Source organism: Notolepis coatsorum (assembly GCF_963971535.1).
Source record: "Notolepis coatsorum genome assembly, chromosome: 17".
Taxonomy (NCBI): domain Eukaryota; kingdom Metazoa; phylum Chordata; class Actinopteri; order Aulopiformes; family Paralepididae; genus Notolepis; species Notolepis coatsorum.
The window spans coordinates 42132219-42157880 of NC_140181.1; the positions used below are offsets into that span (position 1 = coordinate 42132219).

The 25662-nt window shown below is 42.1% G+C and overlaps 2 protein-coding genes across 14 annotated transcripts in view; both read left to right on the plus strand.

The window, feature by feature from the left end:
• The window catches only part of ralgapb (Ral GTPase activating protein non-catalytic subunit beta), a 62471-nt gene extending 47796 nt beyond the window's left edge, over nucleotides 1-14675 (plus strand). For 4 of the 12 annotated variants that reach the window (XM_084333319.1, XM_084333320.1, XM_084333311.1 and 1 more), the window contains 10 exons: nucleotides 3278-3430; nucleotides 5159-5350; nucleotides 5618-5776; nucleotides 6367-6535; nucleotides 7897-8019; nucleotides 8761-8897; nucleotides 9339-9447; nucleotides 10236-10314; nucleotides 10820-10968; nucleotides 12922-14675. In XM_084333319.1, coding sequence (XP_084189445.1) covers nucleotides 3278-3430; nucleotides 5159-5350; nucleotides 5618-5776; nucleotides 6367-6535; nucleotides 7897-8019; nucleotides 8761-8897; nucleotides 9339-9447; nucleotides 10236-10314; nucleotides 10820-10968; nucleotides 12922-13115 — 1464 coding nt within the window. In that variant the 3' untranslated portion in view covers nucleotides 13116-14675. Of the gene's footprint in view, nucleotides 1-3274; nucleotides 3431-3641; nucleotides 3708-5158; nucleotides 5351-5617; nucleotides 5777-6366; nucleotides 6536-7896; nucleotides 8020-8760; nucleotides 8898-9338; nucleotides 9448-10235; nucleotides 10315-10819; nucleotides 10969-12921 lie in introns of all 12 variants that reach the window. The other 8 variants (XM_084333310.1, XM_084333316.1, XM_084333318.1 and 5 more) reach the window with 4 other exon arrangements.
• A 5884-nt stretch (nucleotides 14676-20559) lies between these two features.
• prex1 (phosphatidylinositol-3,4,5-trisphosphate-dependent Rac exchange factor 1) overlaps nucleotides 20560-25662 on the plus strand; it is a 278977-nt gene continuing 273874 nt past the window's right edge. For both annotated transcript variants that reach the window (XM_084333669.1, XM_084333670.1), the window contains exon 1: nucleotides 20560-21120. In XM_084333669.1, coding sequence (XP_084189795.1) covers nucleotides 20971-21120 — 150 coding nt within the window. In that variant the 5' untranslated portion in view covers nucleotides 20560-20970. The remainder of the gene's footprint in view (nucleotides 21121-25662) is intronic.

Sequence of the window (25662 nt, forward strand, 5' to 3'; positions counted from 1 at the left end):
ATCCCTGCAGGGTTTTGTAAAAGTCTAACATCTCATAGCAGCGATGCCAGAGATTCATTGTCAGTGCGGCACCACTACTGTGCCTGAAAAGATTGGCTTGTAAACACTATGGATCAAGATGTTTGAGTGTGTGATATGCTAGTGTAACGCCGTTATAACTCTCGCACACAGTGAGCAAAACCTGCTAGATGGGTCATTCTTTTCTGATAATATGACACGGGAGAGGCTCTTATTTTATCTTCTCGTAATGGTCTCATTTTGGCGAGAATGATAAAACGACATCATTCTAGCCATTGTGGTCAAGGCAGATAGAACATGTATTGATGGAGCTATTGTGACGTGGGTAGGGATACGTGGTAGAGCAGAAATGTCACTTGATCACTTGACTACCAAGCATTCTGCAGGGGTCAACGTCTCCGTGGGCAACAAACCAACCGGCTGTCTTAACTCACCACGCTGTTTTCCCATCTCTACTCAATGGCGCCAGCGTTATTGACCAATTTAGCTATGTTTGCGTGTGTTCTGTATTATAGCTATGGAGACAATAGTATGGCTCATTTGACAGGCATTGTTCATAGTCCAACACTGACTAACCAGTTCATCTCTACATACTTTAGTTTGTGCGCTATTCCATGCTAAACATCGCCTGAAACCCCAAATACTTCCAAATCAAAGGTATATACCATATACATTAGGGGTGGGGGAAAAAATTGATATGTAGTAGTATCGCGATACTTTGTGTGGTGATACTGTATCGTTACTGGGACGCCAAGTATCGATATTTAATTATTCATAAAAAAGATATATATATATATATATAATTTTTTTTTTATAAGGAAGTTGCATTGTTCATTTCAATACCTGTAATAGTACAGTAGTCCACACACACACATGTGCATTCAGTTAAGTTGGAATATGACTGAATGAATGAATGAATGAAAACTTTATTTAACAGATTGCAGAATGGGTACAATACAGTACGGCTCAATACACACAATTGTTAAGGGGATGCAGACCTGAAAAAGACGTTTGTCTTGTTTCCATCAGGGTCCCCCATTTTCAATTCATATAGACATTTATGACATACACAACATACATGATATTTATGGCATAGGGACATATAGGTATTTAGTACTGATACATTTGTGACATAAACGGTATTCAAATATACAGTACTGTTACCCCTAGATCCTGACAGAGTATATACATATGATGGGGAGGGGACTGTACATTAGGAGGGGGTGGGTGGGTGGGAGGGAAATATCCATACGGCGGGGAGGGAATATATACATGCGGTTTGGAGGAGACTGTCTATTAGGAGGTGGTGGGGGTTTTGGGCATTTACGGTGGCCAGTTTCGAATTGCAGCCTCCCGTAGGTGCTCTTTAAGAGCAGTTTTGAATGTGGGTAGGGATTCACATTCCTTTACAGCTTTGGGTAGGGGGCGTTCCACATTGATGTGGCATAATTGCGAAACGTGTTTAGTCCCTTGTTTGAGCCGAATCTGGGTTTAACATGATTTGTTGAGCTTCCTCTGGTGTAGTGGTTGTGGTATTCACTGACCTTTGGGAAGTATTTTGACATGTACATGGGTACCTTAGTCGTATAGTGTATCTTGTAGACCAGGCCCATTGCAAGTTGCTGTACTCTGTCGTCTACTCTAACGTCTACGTCTACTCGTCTACAAACAGTTCAGTTTGTCAGGTACATGCAACACAGATTACAGTGTTTACATCTGTCTGCTTGAGAAAATACCATGTTCTGCAATAAAAATGATTGAAGTGAGATGAACAGACTGAACTTTATTTTATTAGATAAAACATGTTGACAGTTTTACTTTGCAGTAAAAAAATAAAAAATAAAAAAATGTATATAAAAAAGATATCGCAATATTCACGATATATCCAGTATCGCGGCTCAAGTATCGCGATAGTATCATATCGCGAGGTCTCTGGCGATTCCCACCCCTAATATACATACAATGGGGGAAATAAGTATTGAACACATCAGCATTTTGTCCCGTAAATATATTTCCAATGTGGCCATTCAAGTGAAATTTTCACCAGACTTTGGTATTAACTCAGGGAATCCAGACAAAAAATCTAAACATTAAAGTCCATACATAAATACAGTTATGTGTAATAAAGTGGAATGACATGGGAAGAAAGTATTGAACACACTAACTGAAATTAATTCAATACTTAGTGGAGAAGCCTTTGTTTGTAATGACAGCTCCAAGGATGCTTTCTGTATGATGTAACTAATCACCCGCAGTATTCAGGTGTGATTTTGGCCCATTCCTCTACACAGATTGTCTTTAAATCTTGAAGATTGCGGAGGGGCCTCTTGTGAATCTGGATCTTCAGATGCTTCCACAAATGTTCAATTGGGTTTAAGTCAGGTGATTGACTGGGCCATTCCAACAAGTTGATTTTCTTTCTCCGAAATCAACTGCAAGTTTCCTTTGCTGTATGCTTTGGATTGTTGTCATGGTGGAAGGTCCACCCACGTGATGATGGAGTGATGTTGCTTCCACTTATGGATAATTCCCCCAATGGTGCTTACTGGAAGATTTTGAAGTTGTGAAATACGTCTTTAGCCAATTCTATTTTCATGATTTGCAACAATCTGTTTGTGAAGGTCTTGAGAGCTCTTTGCTTTTACCCATCATTTGATGTTTCTTGTGTGGCACCTTGGTAACACATTTTTTTTTTTATAGCCCATCAATATATTCTAACCCAGTTGACATTATTAGCACAGATAGGAGGTAGAGTTGCCTCCTAATTAGTTTTGGTTTTCAGCTAGTTCCTTGCCTTTCCTTGCTGTGGTGTACTGCTTTTTCTTAGTGTGTCCAATACTTTTTTCCTGTTTCATTCCACTTTATTACACATAACTTTATTTACATATGGACTTTAATGTTTAGATTTCTGCCACCGGGCGGGATTTGATCGTCATTGCAATTCCAATGTAGGCAGCTGTGCCCGGGAGACGGCTCCGAGCGAGTGTTTAGAACGGGGATCAAAGGATCCAAAAACGAGTAAACTTGTTTTTGGCGCTCCCCGTTGGCGACGAAACACAAGTATACTCGTTTTTGGCGCCCAATGAGTGAATGAGTTAACGTTGGGTGCGTTCCGCATGACTCGATCGCCTCTATATGCTCGGGGACTCGTTGAGTGGTTGATTGAGTTGCCCTCTGTGTGAACCCCATTAACGATTCCTCATTCTCTCGCTTGACGCCACTAAACTCTCTTCTCTCCGCCTCTCCTCCCATACAGCAGGTGTTTATCCCGGAGGGGCGGCCGGCGCCCAACGACGAGGTGGGAATCAAGTACAACGTCAAGCAGAGGCCATTCCCTGAGGAGGTGGACAAGATCCCCCTGGTCAAAGCCGACGTCAGCATCCCCGACCTGGACGACATTGTAAACAAAGAGGTGAGAGGAATCACTTCCTGTTGATCCCATCATCATCATCATCTGCTTGTCATACATATACCATAATTCCATTCCACCAAATTATTATTATTATAAAATGTTATTCTGCAGGGATATAATCAAAGGAGGCTATTATAATGGCTTATAATATTAATTATTATAATGGCTGAAATGGGGCCATAAAATAAATGTATTGTTCATGTAAACTCAGGTGTGTTGTATGGGCTGGGAGGATGAAGGAGGAGCTCCATACATACTGAGGTGTAATGGTCCACACGTGAGTTTTTGGACTAGATTTACTTGTCACACGGGTGTCTGGTGTAAAAAGGGCCGTCATACCTAATACTTGTTTTTCTCATGTAATCAATATCTATTTTGGCACCAAGCATTTGCTACAAGTTCTCACTAGGGCCATATTCGTACGGATCAATATTTATGTTACTATAGGGAGCTACATTACAACTAACATACCAATGGACATGATGAAGTGTGTAATCTACTTGCGTCTCTCACACAAATATAACATTTGTGATGATAAGATGATCTAACGGCTGATTCCTTTCCTTTTAAAACAACCTTATTCGCTTTTATCAAATTTGCATAATGAATCATCTTTGATGGATTTATCATGATTTATAAGCACCAATAACATATTTGGCTATAAGGCAATGCTGATATCTGGCCAATAGAAACATTTAGTTGAATACAATATAGACTGACAATATTGGTGCCCCAGTACATCGGTCTGCCACTAGTGGCCACATGCTTGGTGGCAACATACTGTATTCAAAGGGATATTCCACATTTTAAAGAAAAACTGGGAATCATTTTAGTCCATCCAAAAATTACTTGAACCTGCATTTTTGAGATATTGGAAGAATATTTAGCAGTTGTTAGCATTATCCTAAGCATGCTAGTGGAAGTAAATGTGGGTCATGAAGGTTTATGAATTCTGTTGCTAAGCAATATTCATGCTTCATGCCTCTGTTGACTTCCTGGTGGATAGGGATGGGTACTGAATTAGGTACTTTTAAGGGTACTGATCGAATCATGTAGGTACTACCGAGTACCGATTCACGTGAGATCCGCCGGTGCCACATTTCGGTACTGAATTATTATTTTTTTTTAATTAAACGTTTTTTTTTGGCAACGTCAATGTTTCGTTTACCACGAAACCTATGAAGTGTGCCTCACGTCAACGCTTACGCGCACAATACACTCTTACTTAGGATTTGAATTTATTCAACAACAAAGCAGTCGGGGCAATGGCAAGCCGAAAAACAATCGCAAGTGTTACACTTTAAAAAGCTAGATGCAGACAACGCTTGCTGCAATATATTAATGATGATAAATTATTTGAAGTTTGGATTTATTTTATTTTTTTTATTACAACTGAGGTAGGTAGATTACATTTTTGGAGACTAAAGTACCGAAAAAAGGTACCGTTGGGTACCGGTATCGGTTCAAATGTGAAAGGTACCCAACCCCTACTGGTGGATACTTCTTGTTTGTGAAATACACTTCTTGTATTGAATGTGGACCATCCTTTTAAACACGGTACAATTAACTACCTCTGTTAACTCTTGACACATTAACTTACACCTGAGGATTTGGATGATGGGAAATCGACTCCCTGTACATTTACATGAAGATTAAGCAGTTAATCACCATTCAATGTCAACATCGACTGCATTTTCTTAAAACATCTTCTAAAATATCTCTTTTCAGCTGGAGGTCCAGCATGAGCGGCTTCGCAGCGTGATGACGAAGCAGATGGAGTACGAGAGCAGCTTGGAGCGCCACAGCGAGCCCCTCCCCGACCCCCACACAGACTGCAGACCTCCTCCAGCCGCCCAGGAGTTCCAGACCGCTCGCCTCTTCCTCTCGCACTTTGGATTCCTGTCTCTGGAAGCACTGAAAGTAGGGATTTTAAGTTTTGAAGACCTCAGATCTGATTTTGCATGCATGTAATTTTTTAAAAGACGGTGTTACGTGCAATTGTAATTAAAGTTATTAGACGTTATGTACTCTCAGGTGATGTACAACATTCACATTCCAATTGGTTTGATGTAACATCTGCATGTTCACAAGTGTTCAAAGCATTTTTTAAACAAACATGGTTTAATACATCCAGGAAATCTTAGTTGATCTCTGCAACAACAGTAATCTATCTTTATTCTTTGGTAGGAACCAAACAATAGTCGTCTACCTCCTCATCTGATTGGCCTGGAGTCCTCCTTGCCAGGATTCTTCGATGACATGAGCTACCTGGACCTGCTCCCCTGCCGGCCATTTGACACAGTCTTTGTGTTCTATGTGAGGGCCGGTCAGAAATGCAGCCACGAGGTGAGTCAGTCAATGAATCATGATTCATAACAATAACATTTATTAAATTGATTAGTCGGGATAGTCTGTAGTGGCAGATACTGCTTTAAACAGCACAGTCTCTCCTATTTTGTTTTTACAGACGATATTTGGCCAAAATGCCTTTTGCGTTGTGACCTTTATACCGGTAGTTTTGTTTGATACACGTTCCAGATTAACAAAGGAATAACACTCACGATGACTTGTTTAAAGAACAAATATATTTCAGTTAATTTATTCTTAAATTATGTGCTTGTGTCCTTTTGTTACAAGGATTTGTTAGTAGGAGTGTTCTAACACTAACAATACAACTTCATTATCTGAAGATAAGGTATGTTTTGAACAATTGTATCGGTATCTGCCAATATGGAAAAGTCAACACAGATATCATTGGTGCATCGCTATTGATTACTTGAGCAAAGTGAAACGATGTGTTCCTATTCAGTATTGAGCAGATGTCTCCAAGGACAGCCTACTAGCTCTTCCCACATTTGTCTGCTCCTATTTCAATATTATCAGATGTTGTATCAAAGTTAGCATAAGAATTTTACATATACGATTGTGCTGGTCAGATCCTGAGGAACGTGGAGTCCTCGTCCAGTGTCCAGCCCCACTTCCTGGAGTTCCTGCTGTCCCTGGGCTGGCCCGTGGACGTGGGACGCCACCCTGGCTGGACCGGACACCTGGACACCAGCTGGTCCCTCAACTCCTGCTCTGATGGCAACGATGCACAACAAACGGGTGAGCCACGGAGCTAAAGCATTAGCTTTAGTATTAGTATTGGCTCTAATATTAGTATTAGCTCTAATATTAGTATTATCTCTAATATTATTATTAACTCTAGTATTAGTATTAGCTCTAGTATTAGTATTAGGTCTAGTATTAGTATTAGCTCTAGTATTAGTATTAACTAGTATTGTATTAGGTATAGTATTAATATTAGCTCTAATATTAGTATTAGCTCTAATATTAGTATTAACTCTAGTATTAGTATTAGCTCTAGTATTAGTATTAACTCTAGTATTAGTATTAGCTCTAGTATTAGTATTAGGTCTAGTATTAGCTCTAGTATTAGTATTAACTCTAGTATTAGTATTAACTCTAGTATTAGTATTAGCTCTAGTATTAGCTCTAGTATTAGTATTAGCTCTAGTATTAACTCTAGTATTAGTATTAACTCTAGTATTAGTATTAGCTCTAGTATTAGTATTAGGTCTAGTATTAGCTCTAGTATTAGTATTAACTCTAGTATTAGTATTAGCTCTAGTATTAGGTCTAGTATTAGCTCTAGTATTAGGTCTAGTATTAGTATTAGCTCTAATATTAGTATTAGGTCTAGTATTAGTATTAACTCTAGTATTAGGTCTAGTATTAGTATTAACTCTAGTATTAGCTCTAGTATTAGTATTAGCTCTAGTATTAGTATTAGGTCTAGTATTAGTATTAGGTCTAGTATTAGCTCTAGTATTAGTATTAACTCTAGTATTAGTATTAGGTCTAGTATTAGCTCTAGTATTAGGTCTAGTATTAGTATTAGCTCTAATATTAGTATTAAATCTAGTATTAGTATTAGGTCTAGTATTAGTATTAACTCTAGTATTAGCTCTAGTATTAGTATTAGCTCTAGTATTAGTATTAGGTCTAGTATTAGTATTAGGTCTAGTATTAGCTCTAGTACCTGAGGAACCAAAGTCTTTGTGTGTCTGAATCCACAGTTGAGAGAGGATTTCACTTCCATACAGTTGGTCTAGCAAGCTGGAATTATAGCCTCCTTTTGACCCAGTGATTGATTGATTTGATTGATTGATTGAGGCGGGACACATACTCCAGAGACGGTCTACATGATTGCTGTAATCAAAAACGCCTGCTCCAATCAGAACACTAATATTTCCTCACCAGACCCCTTCTCTTGACCACTTCAAAGAAAATCACCAGACAACACATTTATCTTCTGTCATCATCTCATCTTCTTTTCTTTTCCTTTTTCTTTTCTTCTCCTCGACAGGCCAGGTTGCTAGGCTATAATGATTAGATCAGATCTCTATAACTCTTACTGTTTGTGAGTAGATGTTGAATGATCTGCATTGACGTTGTTCCCACAGAGGAGGCAGCTACTCCAGATGACTCGGGTGGTTCAGTGTTCAACGGAGAGCAGAAGGTTCTGTACTACGCCGACGCTCTGACTGAGATTGCCTTTGTCGTCCCATCTTTTACCGAGAGCTCTGGTCAGTATTTCCCAGCTTTGCTTATGAATTGCATGTACCAGTGCAGCGACAGTGTGCCAAGTAGGGCTCGGGCCGATTAATGACATTTTATTTTCAATTACGATTTTGGCTTCCAACGATTATGAAAACAATAATCTAGATAAAACAATTGTGGAAATCCACTGTCAAAACTTTCAATAAATGCATGATGTTTCCAAAGTCAATGAGTAATCGTGATCTTAATATTGACTCAAATAATTGTGATTATGATTTCTTTCCATAATCGAGCAGCCCTAGCGCCAGGCATACTATAAAAAGTGGGAGGTCCCTCATGGCTGCATCTGATAAGAGCATCACATTAGACAGACGGGGAGCGTTTAGTAACCGAGCGCTCAGAAAGGTTCATGGTGAGAAGGTTCATGATGAGAAAGCTCATGGTGAGAAGGTTCATGATGAGAAAGCTCATGGTGAGAGAGTGCATTTTTGAATCACTTAACGTTCTGCTCCGAGTGCTGAGCAACTGCCATCTAGCACCGTAAATGGCAACGACAGATGTCCATGTACCATAGGATCCATATCCTCCGTATACTGAGCCTAGTCAGAAAGTGCTCAGCAAGGCTCCGAGTGGCTCAGAGTGAGCGGGACCGAGCAACCTGTTAAGTGCGTTTTTCGCTCTGAGAAAAGCTGAGCCACTCGGTTACGTAACGCACCAATGGTTTCCAAAAAACGCCTTCAAAATGTCTTCCATTTTGTATCTTCCAGAAGAGTCTTCTGTACACAGCGACTCTACAGTGGAGGCAGACACCAACACTGACCTCATGCCTGGTTTTCTGAAACAAACCAATCTCACCCTGGAGCTGTTCCCCAACCACTCTGACAACCTGGAGTCTGCCAAAAAGGTAACGCTCTGGTTACTTTGTGGCTTTATTTTTAAACAGTATGGTGATTGTTGAATGGTGTTTTATTGTGTGTTTTAAATGTATTTATGTCTTGCTTGATTGTTATGATCGTCACTTTTCTGGAAAGTTAAGTCAAACCAAATGTTTTCTTAAAATACCAAAGCTCATTTGGAACCGGATAAGCCATATAACTGTGATAAAGAAATAATTCTCTACGTATTTTAACAATGTATCAAATGAAACTATTGGATATAGGTTATTATGGAAATAGTTTACCCACACCCAGTGATCTCTTGTTATGAAGTTTGACAATTTATTTCATGATAATTTTCCCTCATCTGATTAACAAAGAGGTCCTGCTTTGTGAAATACCCCTCCACCCCCAGGGCAAATGTCTGAGCATTGTTTGATAATGGCTGTCTGCTCTGTTCTTTTCTGCAGCTGAATCCTTTAGTGAAGGCCAAGAGGTCGTCCACAGGAAAGTCTTTCCCAGCACTGGGTCCTGAGACCAAGGTGCTGGTGGTCTGGGTGGAACGCTTCGATGACATTGGTAAACACCCCGTCTCCTACAGTCCCCATACAGTATGAGACTACTTAAAAACAAAGTTAATAATAATATAATACATGTGTATATAAATATTTAAAGTTACAGTGTACAATTTTATTAAGATTTTGCATAAAACATATCTTAATGTGGACACACTCATTTCATTGCACCATCCATCCCCAGGAATTGACTGTTTTAATTCACCTTAAAAGTGTAGTGAAATAACTCTTTTCCACCTAATAATTGATGTTCCAGCTGATTTTATAATGGAAAAACATCCATTATCCTTCTCTTGGATTTTCTGTGCAAATCCTGGTTCATTGTCGCCATCTAGTGGTTGAAAGGCCTTTGCCTGAATGATGATATTTCGTTCTCTTTGTGACACATCACATAATGCTACCGCTCCTGATCCATTCCCCCATCAGTCTCAGTCAGAGAACAGTTCAAATCCAGTCACTGTCCGTGAGTTTCATTGACTTTTAACATACATTTAGTTGGAATAAGGATTCAGTTGCTGAATCCATGCGGTCCTCAGTCAACACAGTCCAGCAATGAGGACTGTGTAGATTGATTGGTTAGAAGAACACTGATCAATGAAACTCTCACTGTAGACAGTAGATCGGTGTGTCCAGGTTATGTTTTGGAGTGAAATTCAAACAAAAACATCATTGCACATTGTAGCTGTAACTCAACAATATAGAGCTGTAAGTCCCAGGGAATTCAGCTTAATTCTCAAGAATCTAATCAAAACACACAATGCATTAACCCTGTTCTGTTGTTTGTGTTTGTAGAGAACTTCCCACTCTCTGACCTCCTGGCAGAAAGCAGCACAGGCTTGGAGGCCAGCGTCAGCACAAGCACTTCCTGCAGGTACAGAGACGGGCCAGCGGCCAAGCAAAGGCCAGGCTGCAGTAAACACTATCTATGAGTCATTGTGAGACGATTGACCAATTTTAGTTTAGTTTCTAATCACATTCATGATGATCCTTTCAAGTTCAAGATCAATAATCCTTAATAATAATACTAATATTGCAGTTACAGATACAGACTATTTTTACGAAGAGGCTGCCGTGAATAAACGAAATAATAAAGAGGCAAACAAACTGACCCGGTGTAGATATAGACTACTGTTGATGTTGTGAGTTCTCTGCTTATCATTCTTGTGTGAAATGGGGGATTTCTTGTTTTGGGGAGCATAATATTCTCATTAGTGGAATAGGTATTATTATAAGAAGTGGAACCTTCTGGCCTTTCCCCCTTATGGTTGTTTCCTAAACGATTGATTAATTAATTAATATTTATCTTTTAGCCTAAAAACAAGCAACAACTGACTCACTCTCTCTCTCCGCCATTGCTACTCCCTCCCCTCCCCCAGGTCAGGGTTACTAGAGAAGGACGTTCCACTGATTTTCATCCATCCTCTGAAGACGGGCCTGTTCAGGGTCAGGCTTCACGGCGCTGTGGGCAAGTTCACCATGGTGATCCCTCTGGTGGACGGCATGGTGGTCAGCCGCAGAGCCCTAGGTAACCAAACTCACTACTGTATGCTGATGACTCAATAATATGTAGTAGGAATAATAACATTCATTCATTTTAATCCATATTGATATAATCCATAATACATAGAATGCCATATTATAAGGGCTCATTACATCATATCCTGTGTATTGGTACAGTAGTTGCAATATTATAGTCATACTGGGTAGATCTGAGAAGACAAAACTAGTTACAAATGCATGAATATTGTTTTATAATCTCGACACAAATCCTAAGAAATCTCCCTTTGAAACAAAGTGAACCAACATTGTGTTTAGAGGATGCTTCTTTGTATGGTAAAGGTGGTGGGAGGGTAGGAGCACCACGGCCAAACAGTGCTCCAGGGATCCAGTGTTTCTCTTATAACACTTTATCTATTCAATACTTAAGATATATCATACTTTATTTAGACTTTTCAGAGGTCTACCCGGCCCTTCTGTATTAGAAGTTGTTTTTATGGCAATATGTTGGTATTAAACTTATAAATGTTACGGTAGTATACAATATGTGTGCCAAGTTGTAGGCAGTATGGGCTTTCTGTCACATTCGCTCCCTTTCCCTCCATGCCAGCCTCTCCTCGTCAGAAAGCAGAAGTGACTCATTTCATTGCACCATCCTTGATCCAGCCCGAGGAATTGGCAGTTTTCTTCACTATGTTACCATTTTAATTCAGAAATTCATGGGGCTGGCTAGCCGGTTTTGGGGCAGAGTAAATTAGTAATTTAGGTGAATTCTTCAAATACTCACCTTAAAGGTGTAGTGAAATAACCCTTTTCACCTAATAATTGATGTTCCAGCATGGGAAAACATCCATCATTGCAGCACATTATTTCTGTCTCCTGGATTTTCTGTGCAAATCCCAGTTCACCATCGCCATCTAGTGGTTGAAAGGCCTTTGCCTGAATGATGATATTTTGGTCTCTTTGTGAGACCTCACATATGCTACCGCTCCTGATCCATTCCCCCATCAGTCTCAGTCAGAGAACAGTTGGCTTGTGATTTATCCTTGCTGTACTGGACTCGCCGTCACCGTAATCACTGTAAGAACTTTTTTTTTGCATCAGTCACTGTCATGAGTTGGCAACAGTGGGGCATGGGGCGACAGTGGCTTGGAGATAGAGACAGTGGGTTGGTGCTCTTGCCTTGTCGTGGCTCTGAGAAACTTTTTATAGACGGGCAGTTTCCTGGCCATTTCATTCACCTTTTAATGTCGTCGTCGTCGTCGTCGTCCTCCCCCCCCCCCCTCCTCCTCACTTTAGAATTATTATATTGTATGTTTTCACATTCAGCTCCCCTCTCCAAACACTTATGCCTTGTCTCCACTAGCCAGGGTTTAGCCGTGCTGTGGCCTGTCTGGTGCTCCATTGTCTTTAGAACCTGGCCAAACCTGGCTGGACCCTGGCTGAGACAGCCACCTTTCACAACCTGGCTGGGACTGTTGTATCATCATGGTTTAGCTTGTGTACCACAGTTGGTGGTGTTGAATTTTGAAAAGTTGCCTAGCAACCGGAGAGTTTACAAGAAACGCAATGGAGACACAAACCCAATCATACCATACCATGCTAAACCATGGCTAGCCCCAGCCAGGCTGAACATAGCTAATGGAGACACAAACCCAACCATACCATGCTACACCGTGGTTAGCCCCAGCCAAGCTGAACATGGCTAATGGAGACACAAACCCAACCATACCATACCATGCTAGACCATGGATAGCCCCAGCCAGGCTGAACATAGCTAATGGAGACACAAACCCAACCATACCATACCATGCTAGACCATGGATAGCCCCAACTAGGCTGAACATAGCTAATGGAGACACAAACCCAACCATACCATACCATGTTAGACCATGGCTATCCCCGGCCAGGCTGAACATAGCTAATGGAGACGAGACATAAAACTCATACTAGCTACGTCCTCTCCTCACCTTTCTCCCAGGATTCCTGGTGCGTCAGACGGTCATCAACGTGTGCCGGCGGAAGCGTCTGGAGAGCGACTTGTACAGCCCGCCGCACGTCCGCCGGAAGCAGAAGATCACAGAGATTGTCCAGCGGTACCGCAACAAGCAGCTGGAGCCCGAGTTCTACACCTCGCTCTTCCACGAGGTGGGGGAGGGGAGGCCTCACCTTTGACCCCGCCCCCCCTCCTCCCTGTCCAAACACTGGCTTACATTGCACACAGGAATATACACACACAGACACACACACATGTGTGTGCACACACACACACACACACACACAGACACACACATATGCAAGCACACACACTCACCAGAACATGCACACATGCCCCAGAATCTCTATATTTATACTGTACTATTTTGTTATTTATATTACTATCAACACTGTCCGCCAATGACTCCAAGAGCAAAAGTGTCAAACGTACCAAGGTGCAAAAAGCTAGATTTCTACACGTCTTGAGTCACCAAGCTGAGCTCTGGGCAGGATGAGTTCAGCAGTTACTGTCTGTCAGGGTCGGGATTAATTTACTCTGAAATCACTTCATTCTCAAAGTTGATCTTTGTCCAAATTTCAAATATAGGAAACATTTTGTCATGAGAAGGTTGTCATATAAAATAAATGAGGGACAATGGTGTTAAAACATGTCTTCCACTATGTTTTATGTCATCCAGTCCTCCTGGTCTTAACGTTACCCCGCGGTGCAGCTCTGTTTTGTTAGCTACTAGCAAACATAGAGCGAGGAAGTGCGACATGTGGACATATTTGCTACATAAGCTAAAGTTAGGCATAATGCTTGGTGTCGTTCAACTCTTTGATATCATTAGCTAGCGTCACCTGTAACGTTTGTTAGGCAACATTGGCTAGAATGTTCGGTAGCTACTGTTGAACACTAATGCTAGCTGACGACAAAAGTGGATGTTGTGTTGGACATTTTGCACTGCGGGCGAAGACCTGACGGAACGAATGATGCCTGATGTGAAAGTAGATTAATTAATACCAAGGTCCATTGAGAATGAATGCTCTATCATTAGCAAATCAACTGTATTTTGAGTTGATTGATTAGAAGGTTAACTGATCCCAACCCTGCTTTGTATCTTCATTTAAGTCCATACTTTGTGGCAACAAGTTTCTGCCTTTCTTTTAACTGCAATAGGATAGTCGACCCGTTGGCCTTTTCTGAAACGGTGAGGAAGGGTGTTTGTTTGGCCTTGAACTCCTCTGTTTAGAGTGCATTGTATGACGAAGTGGAAACACAATGGGTTTTGTCTCAAATCAAACTTCATGTGTACATTTTCTATTACACGCACCAGTTGCTGGGATGATTGTCTGTGAGGAAATTCGGGAGCACTGAAAGAATGGATCGTATTGCTGTTGCTTTTAGGGTAGATGGCCCCAACAGGGCGATTGACACACGTAAAAAGATCGAGTTTCACATCAAATTGCGATCTCTTCGCCTGTACACCAGTACCACATCTTCCTTGTGAGAACATGGAGCTGAACGTCGCTGCAACTGACTGAGCACACATTCCTGTTCATAACATGAAGTTACCATTTTCCAGTTAATTTATTTGACTCTTAGCTTATTGCACTGTGTGTGTGTGTGTGTGTGTGTGTGTGTGTGTGTGTGTGTGTGTGTGTGTGTGTGTGTGTGTGTGTGTGTGTGTGTGTGTGTGTGTGTGTGTGTGTGTGTGTGTGTGTGTGAGTGTGTGAGTGTGTGAGTGTGTGAGTGTGTGTGTGTGTGTGTGTGTGTGTGTGTGTGTGTGTGTGTGTGTGTGTGTGTGTGTGTGTGTGTGTGTGTGTGTGTGTGTGTGTGTGTGTGTGTGTGTGTGTGTGTGTGTGTGTGTGTGTGTGTGTGTGTGTGTGTGTGTGTGTGTGTGTGTGTGTGTGTGTGTGTGTGTGTGTGTGTGTGTGTGTGTGTGTGTGTGTGTGTGTGTGTGTGTGTGTGTGTGTGTGTGTGTGTGTGTGTGTGTGTGTGTGTGTGTGTGTGTGTGTGTGTGTGTGTGTGTGTGTGTGTGTGTGTGTGTGTGTGTGTGTGTGTGTGTGTGTGTGTGTGTGTGTGTGTGTGTGTGTGTGTGTGTGTGTGTGTGTGTGTGTGTGTGTGTGTGTGTGTGTGTGTGTGTGTGTGTGTGTGTGTGTGTGTGAGTGAGTGAGTGAGTGAGTGAGTGAGTGAGTGAGTGAGTGAGTGAGTGAGTGAGTGAGTGAGTGAGTGAGTGAGTGAGTGAGTGAGTGAGTGAGTGAGTGAGTGAGTGAGTGAGTGAGTGAGTGAGTGAGTGAGTGAGTGAGTGAGTGAGTGAGTGAGTGAGTGAGTGAGTGAGTGAGTGAGTGAGTGAGTGAGTGAGTGAGTGAGTGAGTGAGTGAGTGAGTGAGTGAGTGAGTGAGTGAGTGAGTGAGTGAGTGAGTGAGTGAGTGAGTGAGTGAGTGAGTGAGTGAGTGAGTGAGTGAGTGAGTGAGTGAGTGAGTGAGTGAGTGAGTGATGTGAATGAGACACCTGCAGTGTCTGTTCCCACCTGAAAGTGACTGCCTCTCATGTGAAAGTCACATCTACACTAGGGATGTGCACAAGCTAACTTTTTCGTGGTCGGTTAGTTGGTGGGTGGTCTGAACGAATAGCCGAATATTCTGTGCATTCCCACATTCATAAAGGCTAGAATGGTGTAAAACATTTAATAATTATCACTGTGGTATCTGGCACTCTCCCATGGAACCTGCCCTCATCACGCTAGGCTCATTCGATTAGCTTGGTCCGTCTTCCTCACTTGTTGCGTTTTGATTATTTTGATGAGTCAGCCTTGTTGACATGGTGCCACAGTAGGACCAAATTGAGTTTCATAAAATTTTCGGGGAGTTTGCCATGGAGCTAATGTGACTTTGCAGCCAGCTACTACTGAGCCATAACAACAACAACAACAACAACAGGCAGCGCATGCAGGCCAGAGGCCAGACAGGAACAGTGCTCCAAGCTTAAGTTAATGACACACTCCCTCGTAGTGGCTGAAATTTAAAATTGCTTTTCAATTAACACCGTTCCACCAATGAAATTATCAATAACCTGCATACAATTATTATTATTAATTTTTTACATTACAGAATTTGACTTTGATCCCCGCAAATTATTATTTGGTTATTCGTTTTCATGACCCATTCCTAATCTACATTGTGTGCATAATGTGCTTTGTCAGTCGCATTGAACACAGGTTTACTTAGTCATATGGACACTTGAAAATTACTTGGCATTAAATTCATTATTGGTCTCTTCCAATGAACGAGAACCTCAAGATAATCCAATTTTGAATGTTTTAAAATGTCCTGACTGAAAAGAATCTCACTCTCAATGTTAGTTTATTCATATTATATTGTGTTTATTAACATTTAAGTTTACAGAAAATAAGAAGCAGTTACTTAGCTGCTGGAGCTAATACTTGATGTTTTTGCGGGGCTGAGATGATGACGCACAGTGTGACAGTTTCCTAACCATAGTTTTACATATCTGCACCAGAGCCACAGCAGTGGCCCCTCTGAATAAATGTGCAATGGTGGAATAGAGCTGGGCAATATGGAAAGAAAAAAATATCACGATGATTGCAGGGAATTTGTTTCAATATCGATCACAACACCTGCTTACTAAATATTGAAAAATCACATCAACCCAGATGATGTTCAACTGCTGTGATGTGTGATATCAAACATTCAATTGACATTCTCATATATCTCAACATTTTGTTTTGTGAGAAATCTGACTTAATATTTACTCTTTTATTATTGATTTAGACAACACAATTGTGTATCATAATTCATGATGGAGCTGGGTGATATGAAATACATATTCCGATATCAATATATATATCACGATATCTGAACAGTACGCAACATCACAACAAGCATCACAACATAAATAATCCAATTGCTGTTCATCGCATTGAACTGCGTGATTATGTAAAGTGTGATATTAAATCAAAACTCAAACATTGAACATTGAAATCTGAGTTAATATGCAGTTGCTATCATTCATTTAGATGACAGAATTGTGCACAATGATATCAGAATTTTATCGCAATACGATATGATGAGCGATAATATTGAATTATTGCCCAGCCCTAATTCATTATTCAAATTCATGAAAAAAACAACACACGGATTGATGATAAATATCAATATATTGCCCAGCCCTTGCCCATGGCTGATAAAAAGCTTACAATGTTACATACAACTCTAGTTACATAGGCAGAATTCTTAACTCACCAATAGAATCAATAAGATCTAGTCACAAAGACAATTAATTTGAGTAACAAATATGTACTGTTTTTTTTTGTTAACAATCGCTAAACTTTCTGTTTACTTTGTGCTTTTGCAAACACGTTTATGTGATTTTGTTTACTCACTGTACTTTGGTTTTGACTCCAGCCCTGTTTGCTGTCTGCCTGTAATGTGAATTTATTTATCACCGAGACGGAAGAGGCCAGACACCTTTTCTTTCTGTCTTTTTATATTGAAAAGTCTTAATGCACTGAGCAGCACATTCTCCATTTATTTTATTTTACACTTTGGTCGTCTTACATGTCTCATGGGTTTTCTTTGTACCCCTTTTTGCTGTTGCTGTTTAGAAGGAAAACACTGCAGAAAGAAAGGTTTTATCTTCCGAATGAATGAAGACTGCAGTTGTTTTTAAGCTATCATTTCTAATTTACTCATTTGACTCACTTTTTAACAATGTTGTGCTTGAAGCACACATGCCTTTATTGTGAAGGAAAAGGTAGATGAAGTATGATTTGAAGAAAATTGCATACAATCAATCGTTCATCTTATCTTAAATTACTCTCGTGACGTTGGTCATATTTAAAGCATTTGCGATGTACAGAAAGGGAGGATTATATGTAAATATATGATAGTGTAAGGCATATATAAGTTGTCTGTTGCATTCCTCATTTGAAATGGCAAAAAAAAGGTTTTATGTATGTATGGGAGAATCACAATGGGTATTGAATGTAACATTGATTAAAACTCTTAATGACCTTTTTAATCCCCCCCAGCCTAATAATTAACTTTTTTGTTTACAGGGTGTCTATGAGGAATAAAATTAAATTCCACTTTTATGCTTTTTATGTGTGATCAGTGTCTATGTTAAACACATACTTTGGGCTTATTTAGTAATAGAATCCAATGAAAAAAAAATTCATTTTGAGTTGACATTTTCACAAAGGGGGTTCACGAAAACACATACAATATATTTATAAATTAAATCAAATTGAAGTTTTCCTCCAGCTATCAATCAAGTTAAATATCCCAAATGTCTTAAACTCCTGCTGGCTATACCCAGACTAAAAGATTTTCAGAACCACTGGGCCTAGCGAATACCATTCTGATGTGAATGTTTCTTACCATCACTGTGAGGGTGGAGTTTGTGTGGCATTAACGGTACTCTCGTTTGGGTTGTGTTGGCAGAGAACGAACAGGATGTGAACTCCTACAGCAACCAGGAGCTTTGTGTGACTGCTTTGAGCTTGAACCGCTCTGGGGGCCGGAACCTTGCCTTTCCCTGAGGCAACTTATTAACATATCGTAACTGAACATGTAAAACACTCATGGTAAAAACGGTCTGATGGAGGGGTGTAATGATTCAAAGTATTAATTGATTGAATATTTCTATGACTCATAAAACTTGACACTGACAACGGTTTCAGTTCATTCAAATGTAATTTTGAAACTTTATAAAAGTACCGGTTGTAGGCAGCCTAGTATAGACCTACATACCAGTACAGGACTAGTTCAGTCTGTGATGATTGAATATATATGATATTTAAAACATTGCACCTTTTTAAAAGGAACACAGCAACATTATGGGAAAACAATTCAGTAGAAAACTATCCGACTACAAGCTAGCTTAGCACAAATTAATGAAAGCAGATACGGATCAGCTAGCCAAGCTTAAAACTCCAGGAGAGTAGTTTGTATCCGCTTCCAATCATTTGTGCTAAGCTAGGCTAGCTTGCAGCTGGATAGCCGAATGCACAAAGAGGAAATTGGTATCTATCTTCTTGTCTGAAGAAGATATTGGTGTGTCCCTTAACAGTATTATATGTATAAGTCATTTAGACAAATTACTTTTGATTTATATCGGCAATCAATTCACAGATTCACCCAGTTGGACTTTCACATTATTATAGATGCATTGGTTTTCTTTAGTTTGTTTACACTTCTGCAATACATTCTGTTGACTTCATTCTACAATGCTGATCAATCATATGTAACAATATACATTTTAGGAAAAGAGATAATAGAACCAGCTATGTGGGTGCAGGGGGGAAGGAAGGGAGGAAGGTGTCCATTCATATGAATAACCGTCTACAATGGGCCTATCCTCACTTGTGGAACTTGAATCTTCCTGATGATTCATTCATGGTAAGTCACAGAGGAAATAATTATAACTAATAACAGCCATATCACTCCATTTACAATACCAGACTACTACACACACACACACACTTGCTGCAGCAATGTGACACAGTAACTTTTCAGGTATTCCTTCTCTGAGGACACGTTTGTTTATTCAATCATGAAAATATACCATGTGTTTCAAATGCATCTCCCAAAATTACATAATGTACCTTTAAAGCTTGCAGCTAACCAAATAGCTCAACGGAGTATATTATATAATTCTATAATAATAAAAAAATAACAATGACTGCAAGTCTGCAACCTAAAAGATCTGAGTTGCTGCAAGTCTGCAACCTAAAAGATCTGAGTTGCAACATGAGGATTGGAAGCTGACCAATTGATGACATATACATGATGTTTGGGTTTTTATTCCCAATATGAGCTTTATTCTTATTATATAGACTACTAGTGTTACTAGTTCTGAAACAGAGATTGTACAAGAATTACATCAAATATTTAAGTCTTGTTTCTCTGGTTTCTGCCTTTGGAAGAGAGTTGCTCATGTTCACAAATAAGTGCACTGTCTCAAACTAAGTGTTATGTCCCTTTAATCATTTTAGGTGCACGGCAAAAAGCAGCTGATCCACTAGAGGTCCCCTTGCTCTCAGATTTAATCATCTGCTGATATATGGATCCACTAATCGTCTAAATTCTCCGTTTGTATTGCCTGATATAATAGGCGAACAGTTTTACACAACATACAGCATACAGGGCTTCTGCAGCATTCAATTAAGCACAATATTACATAGCCTAATTATCCAACACCTGGATAATGCTACATCCTACATGTCTCATATTCCGTGCCGACATGGGCAAACTTATTTGGATTTATATTCAACGATAGACAATAAATTAGAGACGGGAGTGATATACACAGTGTGTCGTAAATAAATGGTTAATTTAAGGACTACACTATTAATTGATCAACTAACGTTAATGTGTTGACATGGTCATTATTACAGACGGCCCCTTGACTTGTACGGTGTGTGTTGTTACAGTAGAGCAGAGTGGAGAGAGAAGCGTCCTGACGGCTGAGGAGCGCAGAGCTGCTGCTGGCCGCGTCTCATCCATCATGGCATCATGGGTTCTGCTTCCAGCAGGCTCTGGCGCGTTACTTTAAACCCTAGTTATGTTTAGGCCGGCGGTTTAAAACTAACTTCGACTTCTCAGTTCTCCGAACTGTCCGGCTTGCATGCGTTTGATTTCGCACTCTGCAAGTCTTCGTGCTGCTGCTGCTGCTGATCATCATCATCACACTTCTCTTTTCGGTGTGTGAAGAGGAAGACGGGAGCCCTCCTCCTCCTCTCTCGCTCTGAATTGATCCGCAGCTTGGTGTTGATCTGTCGCCCGGTGTCGGTGCTCGCTTTTAAAGCCTCAGGCGTGCTGTTTGTTTCTCTTACTTTTGTTTTGGTTATTAAGTTTATTTCCAGCGGCTGACGCATTGCGCATCGCCGCCCCCCGGGGTTCGGAGACTTGCTGCTGCAAGAATGGACTGAAGAAGCGACAACTCTTGCGAACTGTGGATACTTTGAAAACTGGACAAAAGTCAAGGATAAGCGCGTTTCTGTAGCTTTTGGAGGTTCGAATAAGCACCATGGAAGACGAGGACAGCAGGCATGTGGAGAACGGTGTCCACCACGCCGCCAGAGACTCGGACCGACAGCAGCGGCTCAGGCTCTGCGTTCTAAATGAAGTGTTGAACACCGAGCGGGATTATGTTCGAACGCTGCTTTTCCTTCAATCGGTAAGATATTAAGAGATCAACTACTCTCTCAACTTCTAATGATGGCCGTGGACTCACCAAACAAGCTGTTGTTGGTTCGTTGTGACGGGATGCAGAAGTTCGAGGCACAGTGCGATTGCTGTTTAAAATTATCATTGCATTTGGATAGCGTGGCAATCTACTGCCTTTACGTACTAGACTGTTGACAGCTTCATGTTTTGCTTGTTTTGTTTTGATGTTTTGCATCATGTTTTGCAACACGGCTGGAACCTGCTGTATCTGACAAGCCTATATGACGGGGAACAAAGCACGATCCTCGTATTTCCTACACCCTGGCCCTAATATCGATGGATAGCCCACGTTTTTGTTGTAATAATTCATTAATGGAGTTGTTGTGTTGTTGTGTTTACCTAAGCCTAATGGTTATTCATGAGCACTGAGCACCACCACACCAACCCCGCCTCCTTTTGACAGACAGCGATCAGGAATCACTTCACTATTCTTCTTTGTATAGTCGTTCGCACCTTTTGTATCGCCACCGTTGATAAATTAATGTCGGGGTAATTTTACGCGCGCCTTTCAGCCGCAAGCTCAGCGCCGATAATAGACGGGCGCCCACCTGCAGGTGGCTATTCAATTCGTCACCTCCATGTCACCTCCCTTTGTCCCCCTCGCCTGTCTCCTCCAGTTCTCCCCCCGGCCCCCCCTCGTCATGTCTGTACGCACAGCGCAGGTGGTTCTGTCTCCCTATTGAGCCACTGCACGACTACACGCCACACGATACGAAATGATTGATGCTACTTTGTAAACAAAGTCAACGACCTTGGGCGCAGAATCTATCAAGGGAGAGGGTTACGATTGTTTCCATTTTGCACCCCCCCTAGCTCTGGCTATTCTATTTTAGGTTTCTGATTACAGGCTCCCCCTGAACATGGGAATGATACTCTGCATGTACCCAAGTCCACATCTGGCAAGCATTTATCTGTCAAAAGTGGTCATGGTGCCTTATAACTGCTGTACTGTCTGTCACGTCACGTGGATGCTCCCTCCTCAACAAGTATTTTATCCACATGGTAGATTCTTCTTTTGTCTGAACACTTGATAACGAGCACACACAGAGTTCATTATATGGTCATGAAGTTAGTTGTATCTCATAAACATACTTGGAGCTCACAAGGATGTTTTAAAACTCAAGTAAAAAAAAATACAGCCGTTACTCTTCTCATCATCTGGCCTTTGCAACAAAAAAAGTAGTCTTTATCATAGGGGGCCATGCAACATTTACTTCCTTTCTATGCTGCACAAGGGTCAGCCAGGCAGCATCTTATCTTCTGTTGCAAGACAGACAAGGCAAAATCCAGGACATTTCATGACCTCCCTATTCCTGGGTATTGATAAAGAGAGACGCCACAGATACAATGGAGAAATCTGGGTTCAATCTCTTGTGGATTTCCGTTACCCCCCCTTGGTGCCGGCCTCTAGCTTTCCCCACCCTCTCATCCTCTACCCTCATCATGACATCATCTAATATATAGGCTAATTCACATTGGTTATGGTTCCTGAATATGTTTTGGCAGGGGCTGCTCTACTGCAGACAGCAGTGCTATACTGACAAGACAAGAGACACACACACACACACACACACACACACACACAGGCTGCCTGTTGCAGTGGAGTTTGAACTAAATCTTGCCCCCCTCTCTCTTTCACTCTCTCTCTCTCTCAATTTAAAAGTGTGTCTGCCTGTGCCTCTCTCTCTCAATTTAAAAGTGTGTCTGCCTGTGCCTCTCTCTCTCAATTTAAAAGTGTCTGCCTGTGCCTCTCTCTCTCAATTTAAAAGTGTCTGCCTGTGCCTCTCTCTCTCAATTAAAGTGTGTCTGCCTGTGCCTCTCTCTCTCAATTTAAAAGTGTGTCTGCCTGTGCCTCTCTCCATCTCTCTCTCTCACTCTCACTCACTCAATTTAAAAGTGTGTGTGTCTGCCTGTGCCTCTCTCTATCTCACTCTCTCTTTCACTCTCACTCACTCACTCACTCACTCACTCACTCAATTTAAAGGTGTGTTTTCTGCCGGTCTCTGTGTCCATGTGTCTCAGTCACAGTAGAGGCTGTATCATTACATCAACAACGTGAAAGTGTGGAGACTTGATTCCAGTGATAATGACTGGTCCTAATTCCAGTGATGGTGACAGGTCCTAATTCCAGTGATAATGACAGGTCCTAATTCCAGTGATAATGACAGGTCCTAATTCCAGTGATAATGACAGGTCCTAATTCCAGTGATAATGACAGGTCCTAATTCCAGTGATAATGACAGGTCCTAATTCCAGTGATAATGACAGGTTCTAATTCCAGTGATAATGACAGGTCCTAATTCCAGTGATAATGACAGGTCCTAATTCCAGTGATAATGACTGGTCCTAATTCCAGTGATAATGACTGGTCCTAATTCCAGTGATAATGACCGGTCTTAATTCCAGTGAGTGATAATGACAGGTCTTAATTCCAGTGATAGGGACATCAGTCCTAATTCCAGTGATAATGACAGGTCTTAATTCTAGTGATAGGGACATCAGTCCTAATTCCAGTGATAGGGACAGGTCCTAATTTCAGTGAGGGACAGGTCCTAATTCCAGTGTTTTGTCAGGCATTGTCTGATCCGAATGTCCTTCTTAGAGGGAGATAATCATCTGTTTTTGTTAGTTTTGCTTAATTTGCATAATGTGCAAACATGCTTTGATGCCTGATCACTCTTAGCCTGTATACACCCTTTACATAACAGTGTTAGTATGATGTGTGTGTGTATACACCCTTTACATAACAGTGTTAGTATGTTGTGTGTGTGTGCGCGCTTAGACACCCAATATATAACAATGTTAGTATATTTAATTTCAAACCTTTATTTAAACTTCAAAAGACAACTGAGGTTTCCCTAATTTACAGTCATGTCAAGTGTATACAGAAATAAGCAAAAACAAACAACATAAAATCACACGGCATATAAAAATCATAACAATAAGACAACAAGGCAAGGCAAAAAGTAAGGATAACAAATAAATTAAAACACGTACAACTTAATTGACAAAGGTTGTATCCAGCCAGCAGCAGCAGCTCCTCTAGCCAGCAGCAGCAGCTCCTCAGTGGGAGCTCCTCTAGCCAGCAGCAGCAGCTCCTCTAGCCAGCAGCAGCAGCTCCTCAGTGGGAGCTCCTCTAGCCAGCAGCAGCAGCTCCTCTAGCCAGCAGCAGCAGCTCCTCAGTGGGAGCTCCTCTAGCCAGCAGCAGCAGCTCCTCTAGCCAGCAGCAGCAGCTCCTCTAGCCAGCAGCAGCAGCTCCTCAGTGGGAGCTCCTCTAGCCAGCAGCAGCAGCTCCTCTAGCCAGCAGCAGCAGCTCCTCAGTGGGAGCTCCTCTAGCCAGCAGCAGCAGCTCCTCCAGCCAGCAGCAGCAGCTCCTCAGTGGGAGCTCCTCTAGCCAGCAGCAGCTGCTCCTCTAGCCAGCAGCAGCAACTCCTCTAGCCAAGCAGCAGCTCCTCTAGCCAGCAGCAGCAGCTCCTCAGTGGGAGCTCCTTTAGCCAGCAGCAACAGCTCCTCAGTGGGAGCTCCTCTAGCCAGCAGCAGCAGCTCCTCTAGCCAGCAGCAGCAGCTCCTCTAGCCAGCAGCAGCAGCTCCTCAGTGGGAGCTCCTCTAGCCAGCAGCAGCAGCTCCTCTAGCCACCAGCAGCTCCTCAGTGGGAGCTCCTCTAGCCAGCAGCAGCTGCTCCTCTAGCCAGCAGCAGCAGCTCCTCCAGCCAGCAGCAGCAGCTCCTCAGTGGGAGCTCCTCTAGCCAGCAGCAGCTGCTCCTCTAGCCAGCAGCAGCAACTCCTCTAGCCAAGCAGCAGCTCCTCTAGCCAGCAGCAGCAGCTCCTCAGTGGGAGCTCCTTTAGCCAGCAGCAACAGCTCCTCAGTGGGAGCTCCTCTAGCCAGCAGCAGCAGCTCCTCTAGCCAGCAGCAGCAGCTCCTCTAGCCAGCAGCAGCAGCTCCTCAGTGGGAGCTCCTCTAGCCAGCAGCAGCAGCTCCTCTAGCCACCAGCAGCTTCTCAGTGGGAGCTCCTCTAGCCAGCAGCAGCAGCTCCTCTAGCCAGCAGCAACAGCTCCTCTAGCCAGCAGCAACAGCTCCTCAGTGGGAGCTCCTCTAGCCAGCAGCAGCAGCTCCTCAGTGGGAGCTCCTCTAGCCAGCAGCAGCAGCTCCTCTAGCCAGCAGCAACAGCTCCTCAGTGGGAGCTCCTCTAGCCAGCAGCAGCAGCTCCTCTAGCCAGCAGCAGCAGCTCCTCAGTGGGAGCTCCTCTAGCCAGCAGCAGAAGCTCCTCTAGCCAGCAGCAGCAGCTCCTCTAGCCAGCAGCAACAGCTCCTCAGTGGGAGCTCCTCTAGCCAGCAGCAGCAGCTCCTCTAGCCAGCAGCAGCAGCTCCTCAGTGGGAGCTCCTCTAGCCAGCAGCAGCAGCTCCTCTAGCCAGCAGCAGCAGCTCCTCCAGCCAGCAGCAGCAGCTTCTCTAGCCAGCAGCAGCAGCTCCTCTAGCCAGCAGCAGCAGCTCCT